Here is a 15783-nt window from a genome sequence, read left to right as displayed (position 1 = left end):
TTACATCAGTGGGTTCTCTATGGCATCAAGGCCTTTCTTGGTCACCTTGAATACGTTGATTTCTTTGTCTGCAGTCCTATGAACAATTTCCGTGTTAAAATGTTGCGGGAGGAGCTTCTCGTGAAATTCAATAGCTCCCATGCTCTCACGCATCTTGGAACAGAGGTAAATGACAGTGTTTTGGTTACTCAGATGCTGCAAGGTCTTTATCAGAGCAGGGAAGTCCCGTGAATTATAGACAATATCTGAACCCAGGATGAAGTCGTAGTTTATAGGAAACTGATCCAGGTTATCACCCCAAAGGAGAGTAGAAACTTTTGCACGCTGCTGAATGGAAACAGGGATGTTGTTGGTGATGTTGAACTGTATTTGATTCAGAACCATCAGTTGGTCTGTCAAGGTTACATCTCCACCTGCCAAAAGAATGTTAAATAGTAACAAGGCATCTCCACATTGTTTCCCCTTTGGCAGCAATCGGAAAATGGGAAATATAGGCAAATGGAATTCTGAGGCAAAGGAGGTTAAGTAAAATGATTAACTTTTGCAGCTGTCACAGTACTGAAAGATGCATTTTACAGCTGAGAGGCAGCAAATTAGATATTTAAACATAACAGCGGTGGAATCATGGAATATAAAAGAATTGCCAAATGGTTAGCTTCTGGTCCTGGCTGGGTAGTGGAAGATATGGTAGGATATGGGGAGTGATGTGCTTTATAGAGTCATTACAGCACAGAAGAGGCCATTTAGCCCATTGCCATTTCTCTGTAGAGCAATCCAGTCAGAGTGGGAGATTGGGACTTTCTCAGTCACCCTGTAAGTTTATTTGCCTCCAGTGTCTGTCCAATTTCCCTCTGAAATTATTGATCATTTCCACTTCTGCCACCCTCATACTCTGGAAATTCTGTGCTAGAAATTCTTGCTTTCCATTTATCAACTATTTATGGTTTGGGCAGCGGAACAAAAAGAATGATGTGGAGGTTTGCTGCTGATATATTAGGGAGCACAGGAAACAATAAAGTGGGAGATTGCAGCTGGATGTAGGGGTGAGGGCATAAAGGAGGCAATTACAGTTTAATGCAAAAAGATGTGAAGTATATTTTGCGACAAAGATCAAAGCTTTGCCAAATCAGTAATATTAACAGAATGGGAATAAACTGCGGGAGGAGTGCTCAGCAAATGAGATTCTGAGTTTTATCACACTGGAACATTGTGTACAGAAGGAAGTGATATAGAATCTGTACAAGACACGGTTTCTTTCTGTCCATTCATTCACAGTCAAGTGGCCAGCCCAGCGTCATTCTTTCTAGGGGCTTGATTAACTGCGGGGCTTGCTGGGTCATGTCAGAGGGTAGTTAATTATTTTAGTCTAAGTCTCTGGGTTAACAGTCCAGTAACACAACCACTATGCGAATATAATAGGAGCAGAACTTGGTGAAGAATAGAATACTGGTAAAAGAGTTTTGGATGAGTTGAAGTTTATGAAGGGTGGAAAGTGAAAGGTGGGAGGCTGGCCAGAAAAATCACTAGAATAGTGGAGTGTGGAGATGACAAAGGCATGGATGAGGGTTTCAACAGCAGTTGTTCAATAATTCCAAACAGTTGCAATATCCTATACAATTCTGCTCAACAAGCTTCAAAAAGGACATTGGAGACGTTACAAAGAACAGAAGCAGGAATGATCCGAAGTGTACTGGAGATGAGCTACGAATAAAGGTTAAGCCCTATTGTCCTCAAAGAGGCAGACTAAAGGGAAGCCTGTTTAAGTATATAAAGTGCTAGATCAATATTACCTCAAAACAAGTTGAACTAGTGGTATAAAAAGCTACAATGAAAGAAGTAGCATTGTCCTCCACTCCTGCCTTATCCCACCTGCTGTTGAAACCGTCATCCATGCATTTGTCACCTCCATACTCTACTATTCCAGTGATTTTTCTGGCCAGCCTCCCCCTTCCACCCTTTATAAACTTCAACTCATCAAAAACACTCTTACCAGTATTCTATTCTGCACCAAGTTCCACTCCTATCATATTAGCATAGTGGTTGTGTTACTAGACTGTTAACCCAGAGACTTAGACTAAAATATTTAACTATCCTCTGACGTGCCCCAGCAAGCCTCACAGTTATATCAAGCCCCTGGAAAGAATGACGCTGGGTGGACCACCTGACTGTGAATCAGGTGTTGAATCAGGAAACAAAAAAGGCACAAGCAATCCAGTCAACCCTGCAAAACCTCAGTCATATAGAAGCAACACTTAAAAACATAGAAAATTTGCAGCACAGAAAGAGGCCATTCAGCCAATCCTAATCTCAGCTTAATCCCACTTTCCATTCTTGGTTCATAGGCCTATAGGTTATGACACTTCAAATGCATATCCAGGTATTTTTAAAATGTGATGAGGGTTCCTGCACCCTTTCAATCTGAGTTTCAGACCACCACCATCTCACGGGTGAAAAAACGACTCCTCAACTCACTTCTAGTCCAGGGTTCTTCTGTTCCCCTACATTTCTCAGTATCCTACCATTTATTGTGTATTCCCTTGCCTTCTTTGTCTTTCCCAAATGCATTCCGGAAAAGTGATTTTCCAGATTAAATTCTATTTGACACTTCTGTGCCCATTTGATCTGCCCATTGATATTTTCCTGGAGTATACAACTTTCTTCCTGTCAACCACATGACCAATTTTCATTTCATCTGCAAATTTCTCAATTATGCCCCCGACATTTAAGTCTAAATCATTGATATATATATACCATGAACAACAAGGAAACCAGTACTGCTCCCTGCAGAATCCCACTGGAAACAGCCTTCCAGTAACAAAAAACACTCATCAACCATTATCCTTTGCTTCCTGCCATTGAGCCAATTTTAGATCCAACTTGCCACTTTCCCATGAATCCCAAGAGCTTCAATTTACTGAACTGTCTGCCATGTGGAACCTTGTCAAAAAGCTTGCTAAAATCCCCGTAGTTTACATCAACTGCACTATCCCCATCGACCCTCTTGTTACCTCAAAAAATTTAATCATGTTGGTTAGACACAATCTTCCCTTAACAAACCCATGCTCACCTGTCCCTTCTAAATGATGATTTATACTGTATCTCAGAATTTTTACCAATAATTTGCCCACCACCAAGGTTGGGGCTGTAATTAGTGGGCTATCGCTTCTTCTCTTTTTAAACAATGGTACAACCTAAGCAGCCCTCCAGTCCTCTGGCACCACACCTGCAGCCAGAGAGGATTGAAAAATGATGGTCAGAGCCTTCGCTACTTTGTCCCTTGCTTCTCTTAGCAACCTGGGATTCATTTAATCATCTGTTTTCAAGGATGTTAAACACACTAATATTTTCTTCCTCACTATATTTATCCGATCCAATATCTCACACCCCCTTCCCTCCTTAACTTTAATTCACCCCCTCTTTTATGAAAATGGACACAAAGTATTTATGAAGGACCATGTCCATGCCTTGTTCCTCCACACACAAGTTACCTTTATGGTCTCCAGTTGACCCTACTTCTGCCTTTATCCTCTTTCTCTTTCTGTGTTTACAAAACATCTTTGGGTTTTCTTTGATTTTACTTGCCAAACTGAATTTGGTTTAAAAATACAAAAGTAATAAGATGGTTTTGGTAAAAAGAGTAAATCTCAACCTTGTGCGAGACTATAAATTGCATGATAGGTTAGCAGCCCACTTTACACTGGGAAACCAATGTCAAAAGTTGTTCTGCAGAGTCTTTGCATCCATTGATAAAGGAATCTAAGTGCTAGTGACGTCTAATGGTGTAACATTGGCATAATAATAACCCTTGGTTGTTACTTAGGGGCATGTTTACTGTTTCATGGTATTTAATTTGATTACCAGTTGGGTGCTGGACACATGATTGGCGCTACCAAGGACTCAGAAACATTATTGAAGGCTACAGCTTCCCTTTACAATGTCTGATCAGAGGCAAGATGTTCAGGGTGATGTGGAAATGTCACATTGTAAGTAGCTAGTCCATTTCTGACATTAGCTATTATCATTATTGGCTATCCCTCCAAAGATGGCTGACGAGGCACTTTATGGCATTTGTTATCATGTGGGATGGCTGTTATTAATTCATGTCATGGTGTGTTGTTTTTGCCATTCTCGTTTTTTCTTTTCATTTTGCTGTCTTAGGGTCTCAAAATGCTGGGATCCTTCCCACGGACTCTTCTGCCATCTGATTCAATCCAAGGCAATGGTCTCCCAGGAATAGATGTCAATGTTGCATTTCTTCATGTTGGCTTTCAGCACATCCTTGATCTTCTTCTGTCCTCCTCTGGTGCATCTGATCTGACTGAGCTAGGAGAAGGAGACCTGCTTTGGGAACCTGATATCTGACATCTGAACCCAATGAAGCTGATGGCAGATGATCATAGCCACAATGCTTGTGAGAGGACATTAATATTGGTGTGTTTGTCTTTCCATTTAATGTGTACGATCTTCCGCAGGCAGCATTGATGATATAACTCCAGTGCCTTGAGTCCATACTTCAGCCCCATACAGTAAGGTAGGGATCACGACTACATGATAAACCATGAGTTTGGTTTCAGTTTTGATTTGCAGCCTTCAAATACTCACTTCCTCAGGTGACCAAAGGCAGCACCAGCAGACTTCAGGTGATGCTGGATTTCTTCATCAATGTCAACCTTCTGTGAAAGATAACTTCCGAGGTACTGGAAGTGTTCCACATTTTTCAGGCACCCCTCATGAATCCTAATCAATGGGGCTGGGGTGTGTGCATTTGGAGCTTGCTGATGGAGGACTTTGGTCTTCTGAATGTTGAGTGTAAGTCCTATATTCTCTCATGCCTCAGTAAATATGTCGACGATTCTCTGGTGATCCACTTCTGACACAACACTTACTGCAGCATCATCAGCATATTGGAGCTCAATGATTGAGGTCGAGGTGGTTTTAGTTTTTGATTGTAGTCAGCTGAGATTAAATAGTTTACTGTTCATTCGATAAATAAGCTGAACTGTAGCAGGAAGCTTGTTTCTAATCAGACGGAGCAATGCAACAAGGAAGACTGAAAAAGAGTTGGGACACAGACACAACCTTGTTTGACTCCTGCCTTAACCTTAAAAGGGGCTGTAATGGAATCATTGTTAAGGAAAATCGCTCACATATCGTCATAAAGCAGGCAAAGGATGATAAATTTTGGAGGACACCCATACTTCAGGATCTTCTAGAGTGCCTCACAATTTACAGAGTTGAAGGCCTTTTTCAAGTCAAAGTATGCTATGTAGAGAGACTGATGTTTGCGACATTTTTAGTGTAGTTGGTGAGCTGTAAAAATCTTTTCGGCCATGCCTCTTAATGGCCTAAACCCACATTGAGATTTGGGAGTAGCTCTTCAACAAGTATATAAGTTATTTCAGAAGAGCTCTTGAAATGATCTTTTCTGCAGTGGAAAGCCAGGCGATGCCTCTGTACTTCCACAGTTGAATTTGTCCCCTTTTTTGAAGATTGCCACAATCATGGCGAGCTTGAGATCATTCAGGACTTCCTCTTCATTCCCTATCTGTAGGATAAGAGCATGGAGCTTTAATGTTAGTTTCTCTACTCTGTGCCTAAAGATTTTATAAGGTATTCCACCACCTCCTGCTGCTTTGTTCCTCATCATTTGTGTGATGGCTTTTATCACACCCATAGTTGTTGTCTCTGACTGGATATGTGGAATGGAGTTGAAAACACTCATGTTAACAATTGATTCTTGACTGAAAACATCTTCAAAATGCTCCCTCCAACAGGCGTTGATTGCTTCCTTTCCCTTGATCAGTTCTCCCCACTGTCCTTAGGCTTCAGAGGAGATGGTCCTGGACTACTTGGGCCATAAATGGCCTCCGTACCAGTGAAGGAGCTGTGAATATCATTCATGTCAACGAGATATTGAATTTCTTTTGTCTGCCCACCACATGTTCTTCATGTGCCTTTGCTTGTTGCTAAGCCAGTTTCTTCTGCTTCAAGTTTGGATCATTCCACCAGGTACAGAAAGTCTCGTGCTTGCGATCAATTAGTTCATTGATATCCTGATCATTTTCATCAATCTAATCCTGATGTTTCCTGACAGAAAATCCAAGTGCTTCTTTGTAGGCATTGATGATATTGGACTTAAGGACATTCCAAGCACTGTGGACACTTCTGTTCCTGATTGAAGTTTGAAAGTTTTTCCCTAAGGCATTGTTGGAATCAGTCTCTTTTGATTGGATCCCTCAGAGCTTTGACGTTGATCTTTCATGGACATCTCTTCTGTTGCACCTGTTGTTTGGGAGCCAGTTTGATGGGTATAACTGAACAAATAAATCAGTGATCGGTCCAGCAGTCATTAGTTCCTGTCATTGCTCTGGTAGTGCAGACACCTTTGTGATTCTGTATATGAACGATGACATAATCGATCAGATGCCAGTGCTTTGACCAGGCATGTTGCCATGATATTTTGTATTTGTTTGTCTTGCAGAACAGGGTATTGGTGATGATAAGCCCAAGTTCTACGCATTTGATAAGGAGAAGAATGCAGTTGGAGTTGGCATTCCCAATTCCTTCCCTGCCAATAGTTCCATCCCAGAATCTTCCAACACTGGCATTGAAGTCTCCAAGAAGAATAAACCTGTCCTCCTTCGGAACCCCACAGAGAATTTTGTCAAGCTTGACATAGAAATCTTCCTTGGTTTCATTAGTGTCCAGAGTTGGGGCATATGCACTGGCCATGGTGGCGAATTGGCTCCTTGCCAGTTTGAGACGAAGAGTCATGAGACACTCATTTGTTCCAAGAGGGAACTCATCAAGCTAGTTCACAAGTTTATGCTTGATGGGAAATCCAATTCAGTGAACTCTGCGTTCTTCTTCTGATTTCCCTTTCCTAAAGAAGTATAACCGCCTGGAGTTCCTTGAGTTGGCCCTCTCCACCTTGCCGGGTCTCACTCAGAGCAGCTATGTTGATGTCATTGCCAGAGCTCTTGGGCAACAAATGCGGTGTGATACTCTGGGTGTTCTCTTGCAGCTAAGTACAAGAGGGTTCTGATGTTCCAGGTCCTAAACTTTATTACTTGTGTCTTTTGTATGTTTCTACCGCATAGGGTGATCTCTCTGGGTATGGCTATGTTTCAGGCACCTTTTCTAGCCCCTTCCCCGTTAAGGGTTAGGCAGAGTAGATCCTAAAGAAGGTTGCTCAGCTACAGCCAAAAGGCACCCATGTCTTGTCCAAGTGCTAGATGACAATCTTGTAACTGCCGCCTCTGTGCCAGATCGTGATGAGAAGCTTCCAGACAATGCAATCCTGCTCCTGTCGCCCATTTGCTGGTTGCCAAATAGCTTGGGAGATGCACTTGGAAAGAAAGGCGTCTGTGTGTGGAGAAACCATTGCTCATCAGCTTCCACACGTGCCTTAACAGAACAAAATCTTGATTCAATGGCAAAGAAACGAAGACAACCGGAGGTTTTGTTCTGCTGCAGCCTTTGTCTGCCAGAACAGCCATTGAGATATTCCAGATGGCACATCATCCACTGCCTGTTCTGCCATTGAAGACTTGTTTGCCAGAGGCCCATCAGCTGAGTATTTCTCCTAAACAAGCCTTCACAGTAACCAGAGTGGCCCAGTACATATGGAGTCCCATCAAACTTCACCCTGTTTTGATTGACCCTTTGTTACTGATTGCCCATGTTCCTCAGCGAGGACAAGAGGGTGGACTTTGGAACCTTGACATTATTTAGTCCTCAGCTTAGCAGCTAAAGGAGAAATATGTTCACTTTTATATTTATTGGAGTTTTTTCAGGTCAGCAGCAGCACAGTTGCGATACTGTGCCCGCCAGAAGGGAGGAGGGACTTGTTTCATAATGGTAGGTGAACTGGGAGAGTCTGGATACTGTATAGTTTTCTTGGGGAATTATTTTTTATTTCCTGAGGTAAGGGTATTTTGCTTTGAAAGCATCTCTTTGAAACAATAAATGTTGATGCTAACAACATCAATACTAAAAGCCAAGAACTGTTGTTGGAAAGGACCACAAGAGAAAACAAAAATTGAAACACTTATCTATAACTGGGGATTTATTTACCCTAATGATTCACCAGATGGGTTAGCATGGTGGGCATGACATTAGAAAAAGTGATCAAAAAAGTATAAAGACATTTAGGATAGAAGGTGGGAAGGGGGGTGGGGTGCGAAATAATTGATAAACTAATCAAACTTAATGAGGCTAAAACCCTCTGGTCTGGATGGATTGCATCTGTGCATAGTAATTGCAGAACCACTACTACATGACTGGGAGAACAGGTGCAGTTCTTCAATAAGGTATCACATGGTAGAGTCATGGTTAAGGCAGGAAAGTGTGGAGACCTAGGATGAGAAGCTAAATGGATAGCAAGCTGGCTGCAAAGCAGAAAATAGAAAGTAGGGATTAAATAGTTGCTCAGACTGGCAAAAGCTAGAAAGTGGTATCCCACAAGGATCAGAAGTGGGATCACTGTTGTTCACAATTTACATAAATGATTTGTATTCAGAATTACAATTTCAAAATTTGTGGATGACACCAAATTGAGGGATACAGAAAAGGAATCTTATCAAGAAAGATTGAACAAGTTGGTGGTTCTCTTCTATAGAAAAGAGAAAACTGAGAGGTGACCTGATGGATGCCTTCAAAATTATGAAGGGGTTTAATAAGATAGGCGTAGAGAAGATGTTTCCATTTGTTGGGAAAGCTAGAACCAGGAGCCATAAATAAAAGATAGTCACTGATAAATCCAATAGGGAATTCGGGAGAAATTTCTTTAACCCAGACAGTGGTTAGAAATAAAAACAGAAAATGCTGGAAAAACTCCAGGTCTGACAGCATCTGTGGAGAGAGAAACAGAGTTAACATTTTGAGCCTGTATGACCCTTCTTCAGAAATAAAGAGAAGTAGAAACATGATGAAATTTATACTGTTTAAGGGGGTGGAGCAGGTGAAGCTGGAAAGAAGGCCAGCGATAGGTGGGAGCTAAGGAGAGATTGACAAAGATGTCATGGACGAAAAGACAAAGGGAGTGTTAATGGTACTGGTAATGGCTAAAGAAGGTGCTGATAGTGGCATTAAGGTAAGAAAGCAGAATATGTTAAAAGCAGAACAAGGGTAAGACTCTGAAAGAACAACGTGGACCAAATAACAGATGGCCACTTTGGGGGTGGGGTGAGGGAGGGGGTGGTAGTTGGGAAAAAGGGTGGAAAAGGGGATAAAACAATAAAAATGAAAATAAGTCAATACAAATAAAAATAAATATACATTTTTTTAAAAGGGGATTAAAAAAGGGGTGAGGAGAGAGTTCATGGTCTGAAGTTGTTGATCTCAGTGTTAAGTCCAGAAGGCTGTAAAGCACCTAATCAGAAGATGAGGTGCAGTTCCTCCAGTTTGCATTGGGCTTCACTGGAACATTGCAGCAGGCCAAGGATGGACATGTGGGCATGAGAGTAGGATGGTGTGTTGAAATGGCAAGCGACAGGAAGGTCTGGGTCATGCTTGCGGACAGACCGATGGTGTTCCGCAAAGCGGTCACCCAGTCTGCGTTTGGTCTCCCCAATGTAGAGGAGACCACATTGGGAGCAGCGAATGCAGCAGACCAAATTGAAGGAGGTGCAAGTGAAGTGCTCCTTCACCTGAAAGGAGTGTTTGGGCCCTTGGACGGTGAGGAGGGAGGAGGTAAGTGGGCAGGTGTTGCACTTTCTGCGATTGCATGGGATGGTGCCACGGGAAAGGGATGAGATATTGGGAGTGATGGAAGGAGCAGACCAGGGTGTCCCGGAGGGAATAGTCCCTACGGAATGCTGATTGGGGGGGTGGGGGGGGGGTCGGTGGGGTGGTGAGGAGAAGATGTGTTTGGTAGTGGCATCACGCTGGAGTTGGTGGAAATAGCAGAGAATGATCCTTTGAATGCGAAGGCCAGTGGAGTGTAAAGTGAGGACAAAGGGGACCCTATCATGGTTCTGGGAGGGAGGGGAAGGTGTGAGGGCAGAGGCGCAGAAGATGGGTTGGACACAGTTGAGGGTCCTGTCAACTACAGTGGGTGGGAAACCTAAGTTAAGGAAGAAGTGAGATATGTCGGAAGCGCAATTTTGGAAAGTGGCATCTTAGGAACAGATGAGACGGAGGTGAAGGAACTGAGAGAATGGGATGGAGTCCTTACATGAAGCAGGGTGTGAGGAGCTGTAGTCAAGGTAGCTGTGGGAGCCAGTGGGCTTGTAATATTGGTGGACAGTCCATCACCAGAAATGGAGACAGAGAAACCAAGGAAGGGAAGGGAATGTCGGAGATGGACCATGTGAAAGTGGTAGAGGGGTGGAAATTGGAAGCAAAATTGATAACTTTTTCCAGGTCCAGACAAGAGCAAGAAGCAGCACCAAAACAGTTGCCGATGTACCGACAAAAGAGTTGTGGGAGTGGTGCTGAGTAGGGCTGGAGCAAGGAATGTTGCACATACCCCATAAAGAAACATGCATAACTGGGATTCATGCGGGTACCCATAGCCACACCTTTTATTTGGAGAAGTCTGATGATAACCATGAAACATTTGCCGATTGTTGTAAAAGCCCATCTGGATCACTAATACCCTTTAGGGAAGGAAATCTGCCATCCTTACCCGGTCTGGCCTACATGTCACTCCAGACCTACAGCAAGGTGGTTGATTCTTAACCGCCCTCTGAACAAGGGTAATTAGGGATAGGCAATAAATGCTGGCCTAGCCAGCGATGCACACAACCCATGAACAAATATATATATTAAAAAAAAAGAAAGTGAGACAAGTTTAAGGAGAAACTGTTCAGTCAGAGAACATGTTCAACTAGACGGAGGAGAGTGGTGGTGGATGGCGATTGTTCGGGCCTCTGTTCAAGGGAGAAGCAAAGAGCCCTCAGCCCATCCTGTTAGGGGATGGAGTGTAGAGGGATTGGACGTCCATGGTGAAGAGGAGGTGGTTAGGGCCAGGAAACTGGAAATTGTTGATATGACTAAGGCATCAGTGGAATCGTGGGTTTAGGTGGGAAGAGACTGGACAAATGGGGAGAGAATGGAGTCAAGAAAGGAAGAAATGAGTTCCGTGGGGCAGAAAGAGGGTCTACTGAGACAGTCCTGTTTGTGGATTTTGGGAAGCAGGTAGAAGTGGGCTGTCCGGGGTTAGGAGACTGAGGTTGGAACCTGTGGAGGGAAGATCTCCAGAGGAGATGAGGTCAGTGACAGTCCTGGAAACTATGGCTTGATGTTCGGTGGTGGGGTCATGGTCCGGGGGAGGTAGGAAGAAGTGTCTGAGTGTTGGTGCTCAGTCTCTGTGAGCTAGAAGTCATTACGCCAGACAATAACAGCACCACCGTTGTCAGCAGGTTTGATAAAGTCAAGGTTGGACCTAAGAGAATGGAATGCAGCAAGTTCAGAAGGAGGCAGGTTAGAGTGGGTGAGAGGAGCAGAGAAATTGAGACGGCCAATGTCATGCCAACAGTTCTCAATGAAAAGATCAAGAGCCAGTGGAGGGAGAATACTAGAGGCAGGTGGTTAAAATGTGGAACTCGCTACCACCAGTTGACTAACAAAGATGCATGTAAGTAGGAGTTAGCCTAACATGAGGGAGAAAGGAATAGAAGGATATATTGATGGAGTTAAAGAAAGATGAATGGGAAGAGGCTCAGCTGGAGCATAAACACTGGCTTGTCTTTATTGGGCTGAATGGCCTGTTTCTGTGCTGTAAATGTTTTGTAATACTACCTAGTCCTTCTCTACATGACCCATCCTATACTCCATTGCTCTCCTTCACATCTACAAAGTCACTTGGAATCTTTAACTCACCTAGTAGAGCAGCAAGAATCCCTACGATCCCAGTGCCCGATCCCAATTCAATCACTTTCTTCCCAGAAAAACTGATCTTTTCTTGTTCAAAGTACCGGCAGAGAACAAGGCCCTGAAAAAAATGTTGTATTAACGTTAGAATTAGTTGACCAACAACTTTCACAAAAGAACATAAACCCAGGATGCCAGGATGGATATAATCTTGTACATGGTGCTGAGAAGGGTATAAATATAGCACAAAATACCAAGGAGGGTCTAAATCCAGCACATAAATCCAGTAAGGCTACAAACGTAGCACATGGATCCAGGAGGGTTTAAACCAGCATGTAGCTTCATAGAGGATGCAAAGGCAAATTTATGCTGCAAGAATGGTGTAATCCCACTCCATGGTGCCATGAAGGTTACAAGACTAGTACGTTGTGGCATGAAGGGTAAAAAGCAATTGTGTAAGAATGGTACAAGTCTAGCATATCATGCCAGAGAGGCTAATTCCAACACATGGTGCACAGGAATGCACAAATCCATTACACGGTGTAAGAAAGTGTTCAAGCCCATTATATGGTGTCAAGGACTGTAGAAAAGAAAATAACTTGCATTTACACAGTGCCATTCACAAACTAAGGATGTTCCAAAGCTCTTTACTGCCAGTTTCCAACTTTTTCAATGGTGCCATGAAGGATAAGAATCCAGTAAATGGTACCAGGGAAGCTGCAAACTGAGTGTATGGTGATGAGAATGATAAAAACACAATGCACGTGCTCAGAAGGATATAAATCTAGCATATGATGTCATGGATAGCATCAACACAACAACTTAATCCAAAGAGGTTGTAAATCAATTACATTTGGTGTTGAGGGTACAGGAAAAGAGATATGATGGAGGAAGGGTATAAAACTAGTACATGTGCCTGGATGCTAACCCAATCCAGGAGTATACAAACCCAATAGATGGTGTACAGGAGGCTTCAAACCCAATATATAGTGCTCAGGAGGATGGAAACCCAATATATGTTGTGCAGGAAGTTTCAAACTCAATAAATTATTCCCAGAAGGATAGAAACACAGCATGTTGCTCAGGAGAATATCAATCCTGTTCATGGTACCCAGAAGGGTATTAACCCTGCACATGGTACCCAAGAGGGTATTAACTCTGTTCATGGTGCCCAAGAGGGTATTAACTCTGTACATGGTACCCAGGAGGGTATTAACCCTGTACATGATGCCCAGAAGGATATTAACCCTGTACATGATGCCCAGAAGGATATTAACCCTGTACATTATGACTAGAAGGATATTAATCATGTATATCATGCCCAGGAAGGTGTGACTTTGACTCAAGCACAAGAAGGGAGATTGGCAAACGAGAAGTGTCCCTAGCCTACTTTCAGTCAGACTGATTTTGCTGCTTGCAAATGGTTGGTGAGATGTTGGGTGATACACTTTGTGGTCAATGTTATCTCTTGGAATTTCTTTGTGGTTGCTTTCTGGAATTGGTAAGGATTTCTCCAGAATTATTCTTTTTGGCCTAGGATTGGGTATCTGGTAATTTGAGTGTGGTGAGCATAGCATGTTTGCTAAGAACAGATAACTTTGGACTTATGGTTCCCAAAGCTCTCCACCACTAGGTCTCACCTCATGCCTGGGCCTGTTTTAGCCTCATTGATGGAGATTGAATATAATCATTGATCAACAACTCCAATATAGGTGTATCATACAAATACCAGGATGGTAGAAGGAAAACTAGGTGATCTTTCTTCATCTACCAATTCCTATCTTCCTATGTGTATTCATTTATTCACTGCATCAAATGAGTTGGGTGTTTGTAGTAGGAAGCAGATGCCACAAGGGAATCAATAGATTTGCATCAAATTTTGGACTTACAGCTTCCCAGATTATTGCTGATATCCCAAGGTTACTGCTGAAGTCCCGAGTGATCCTTAAAGGGTGCCCGCAGAACTGATAGCGACTTTCTAGTTTGCTGATTTCTTCCTTGGTGTAGGAACTGCTGGAATAGTTATTTTCCTGCTGTGCTTGCATTGTCCTCTCTGAACTCACTTGACACTGTTCTGATCCTGGTTGACTTTCTCCAATATACAAGCGACTTCCTTCCAGTGTCCAGATGTGAGTCTGTTTCAGTGCGTGCTGTCCGCTTGATCTATAGTGGACAAAGCAATAGATACTCAGGGTCTTTCTAGTCTCACTCAGATTGTACCCGGAAGCAGTTTCTTAGAACGCAAAAAGAGTTAGCTTGCTTATCATATGACCTCCTCTCACCAACTAGCCAGTTACCTAAACATGGTCACATCAAGCTGATTCCAGGTCCATTTTTAAGAATGATTAGATTATGCCTGCTGGAGTTCCCTTCTCCAAAGTTTAATAATTGAGTCTAATGGCTTGGTCCACACCCAGTTGAAAATACGTGTCTGGATGTTTTGTGAACGGTCCAGGAGATGGATCATTCACACTTGTCTAAGTTGTTGTCTCTGGTGGGCTACTTCAAGACAGCCTGGCTCCTTTCAGATGGCTTTGCAATTTGTAGGGTACAGCTATGTAAATGTTCAGCCATCTTAGGAGCTGCTGCTTAGTCACTTAAAATACTGTTGTTCAGCCTTTTAAAACGTATCTTGTGATTTCTGTCCACTCAATAAATAAAGTCATTTTCGATATAAAACATGATTTTAGAACAGGAACCCTATCATGCTTCTGGGAGGAAGTGCAAGGAGTGAGAGCAGAACTGTAGGAAATTGGACGGACAGGGTCGAGGACCCTGTCATCCACAGTGGAGGGGAATCCTCAGTTGAAGAAAAAGGAAGCCATCAGAAGCACTAGTATGGAAAAAATGCAATGGAGGCAGAGGAACTGGGAGAATGCAGGGAAGTGTAGTCTTGTTAGTTTTGGGAGTCAGTGGGCTTATAATGAATATTCATTGATCTGCCACTCCCAGAAATGGAGACAGAAAAGTCAAGGAATGGAAAGGAAGAATCAGAAATGGACCTTGGGAACGTGGGAGAATGGGAGAAATTGGAAGCAAAGTCTATAAAATTTTCCAGTTCAAGACACAAGCAGGTAGTGGCACCAATCTAGTCATCATGGTACTGGAAAAAGAGACGAAGGAGGATGCCTGTGTTGGACTGGAACAAGGAATGTTCCACACATGCCACAAAAAAGGCAGGCATGGCTAGTACCTATGTGTGTACCCATAGAAACACCTTTTATTTGGAGGTAGTGAGTGGAGTTGAAGGAGAAGTTGTTCAATGTGAGAACAAGTTCAGCCAGGCTGAGAGAGTGGCGGTGGATGAGACTGGTTGAACTCCAGTTCAAGGAAGAAGTGGAGAGCCCTCAAACCATCCTCATGGGAATTGAGATGTAGCGAGATTGGATGTCCATGATGAAGAAGAAATGGGTAGGGTCAGGAAGCAGGAAATTCTTAGAGGGATGGAGGACATCGGAACAGTTATGGATGTAGGTGGGAGAGACTGGTCGAGAAAGGAAGAAATCAGTTCAGCAAAGCAGGAACAGGCTGAAACGATGAGTCCACCAAAGCATTTGTGTTTGTGGATCCTAGGAAGGATGTAGGAATGGGCTGTTTGGAGTTGGAGAATATGACATTGGAAGCCATGGAGGGAAGATCTCCAGAGGAGTTGAGGTTAGTGACAGTTCTGGAAGTGATAGCTCGATGTTCAGTGTTAGGGTCGTGGTCTGAGGTAGGTAGGAAGAAGAGTTGGAGGGTTGATGTTAAGCATCTGCAAGATAGAGGTCAGTTTACCAGACAACTACGGCAGCACCTTTCCAGCAGGTTTGATGACAATGTTAGTGTTGGACTTAAGAGAACAGAGTGCAGCAAGTTCAGAGGGAAACTGGTTAGAGTGAGTGAGGGGGGCAGAGAAATTGAGAGGGTAGGAGGTTAGATGAAGGGGTCTAGGTGGACAGGAATATTGGAGACAGGCAAACATGTCTA

The 15783-nt window shown here is 43.1% G+C and overlaps 1 protein-coding gene across 1 annotated transcript; it reads right to left on the bottom strand.

The window, feature by feature from the left end:
* On the bottom strand, nt 1-13862 carry LOC121292312 (EEF1A lysine methyltransferase 3-like). Its single transcript, XM_041214163.1, has 3 exons — nt 13707-13862; nt 11827-11938; nt 1-413 (listed from the first exon to the last, which is right to left on the bottom strand). Exons 1-3 carry the CDS (start codon nt 13860-13862, stop codon nt 1-3), a joined length of 681 nt encoding a protein of 226 aa, XP_041070097.1.
* Nucleotides 13863-15783: the final 1921 nt, after the last annotated feature.

Source organism: Carcharodon carcharias, chromosome 20 (genome assembly GCF_017639515.1).
Source record: "Carcharodon carcharias isolate sCarCar2 chromosome 20, sCarCar2.pri, whole genome shotgun sequence".
Taxonomy (NCBI): domain Eukaryota; kingdom Metazoa; phylum Chordata; class Chondrichthyes; order Lamniformes; family Lamnidae; genus Carcharodon; species Carcharodon carcharias.
Note: the sequence above shows the minus strand (reverse complement) of the source record. Positions and strands in the feature narration are given on the sequence as shown.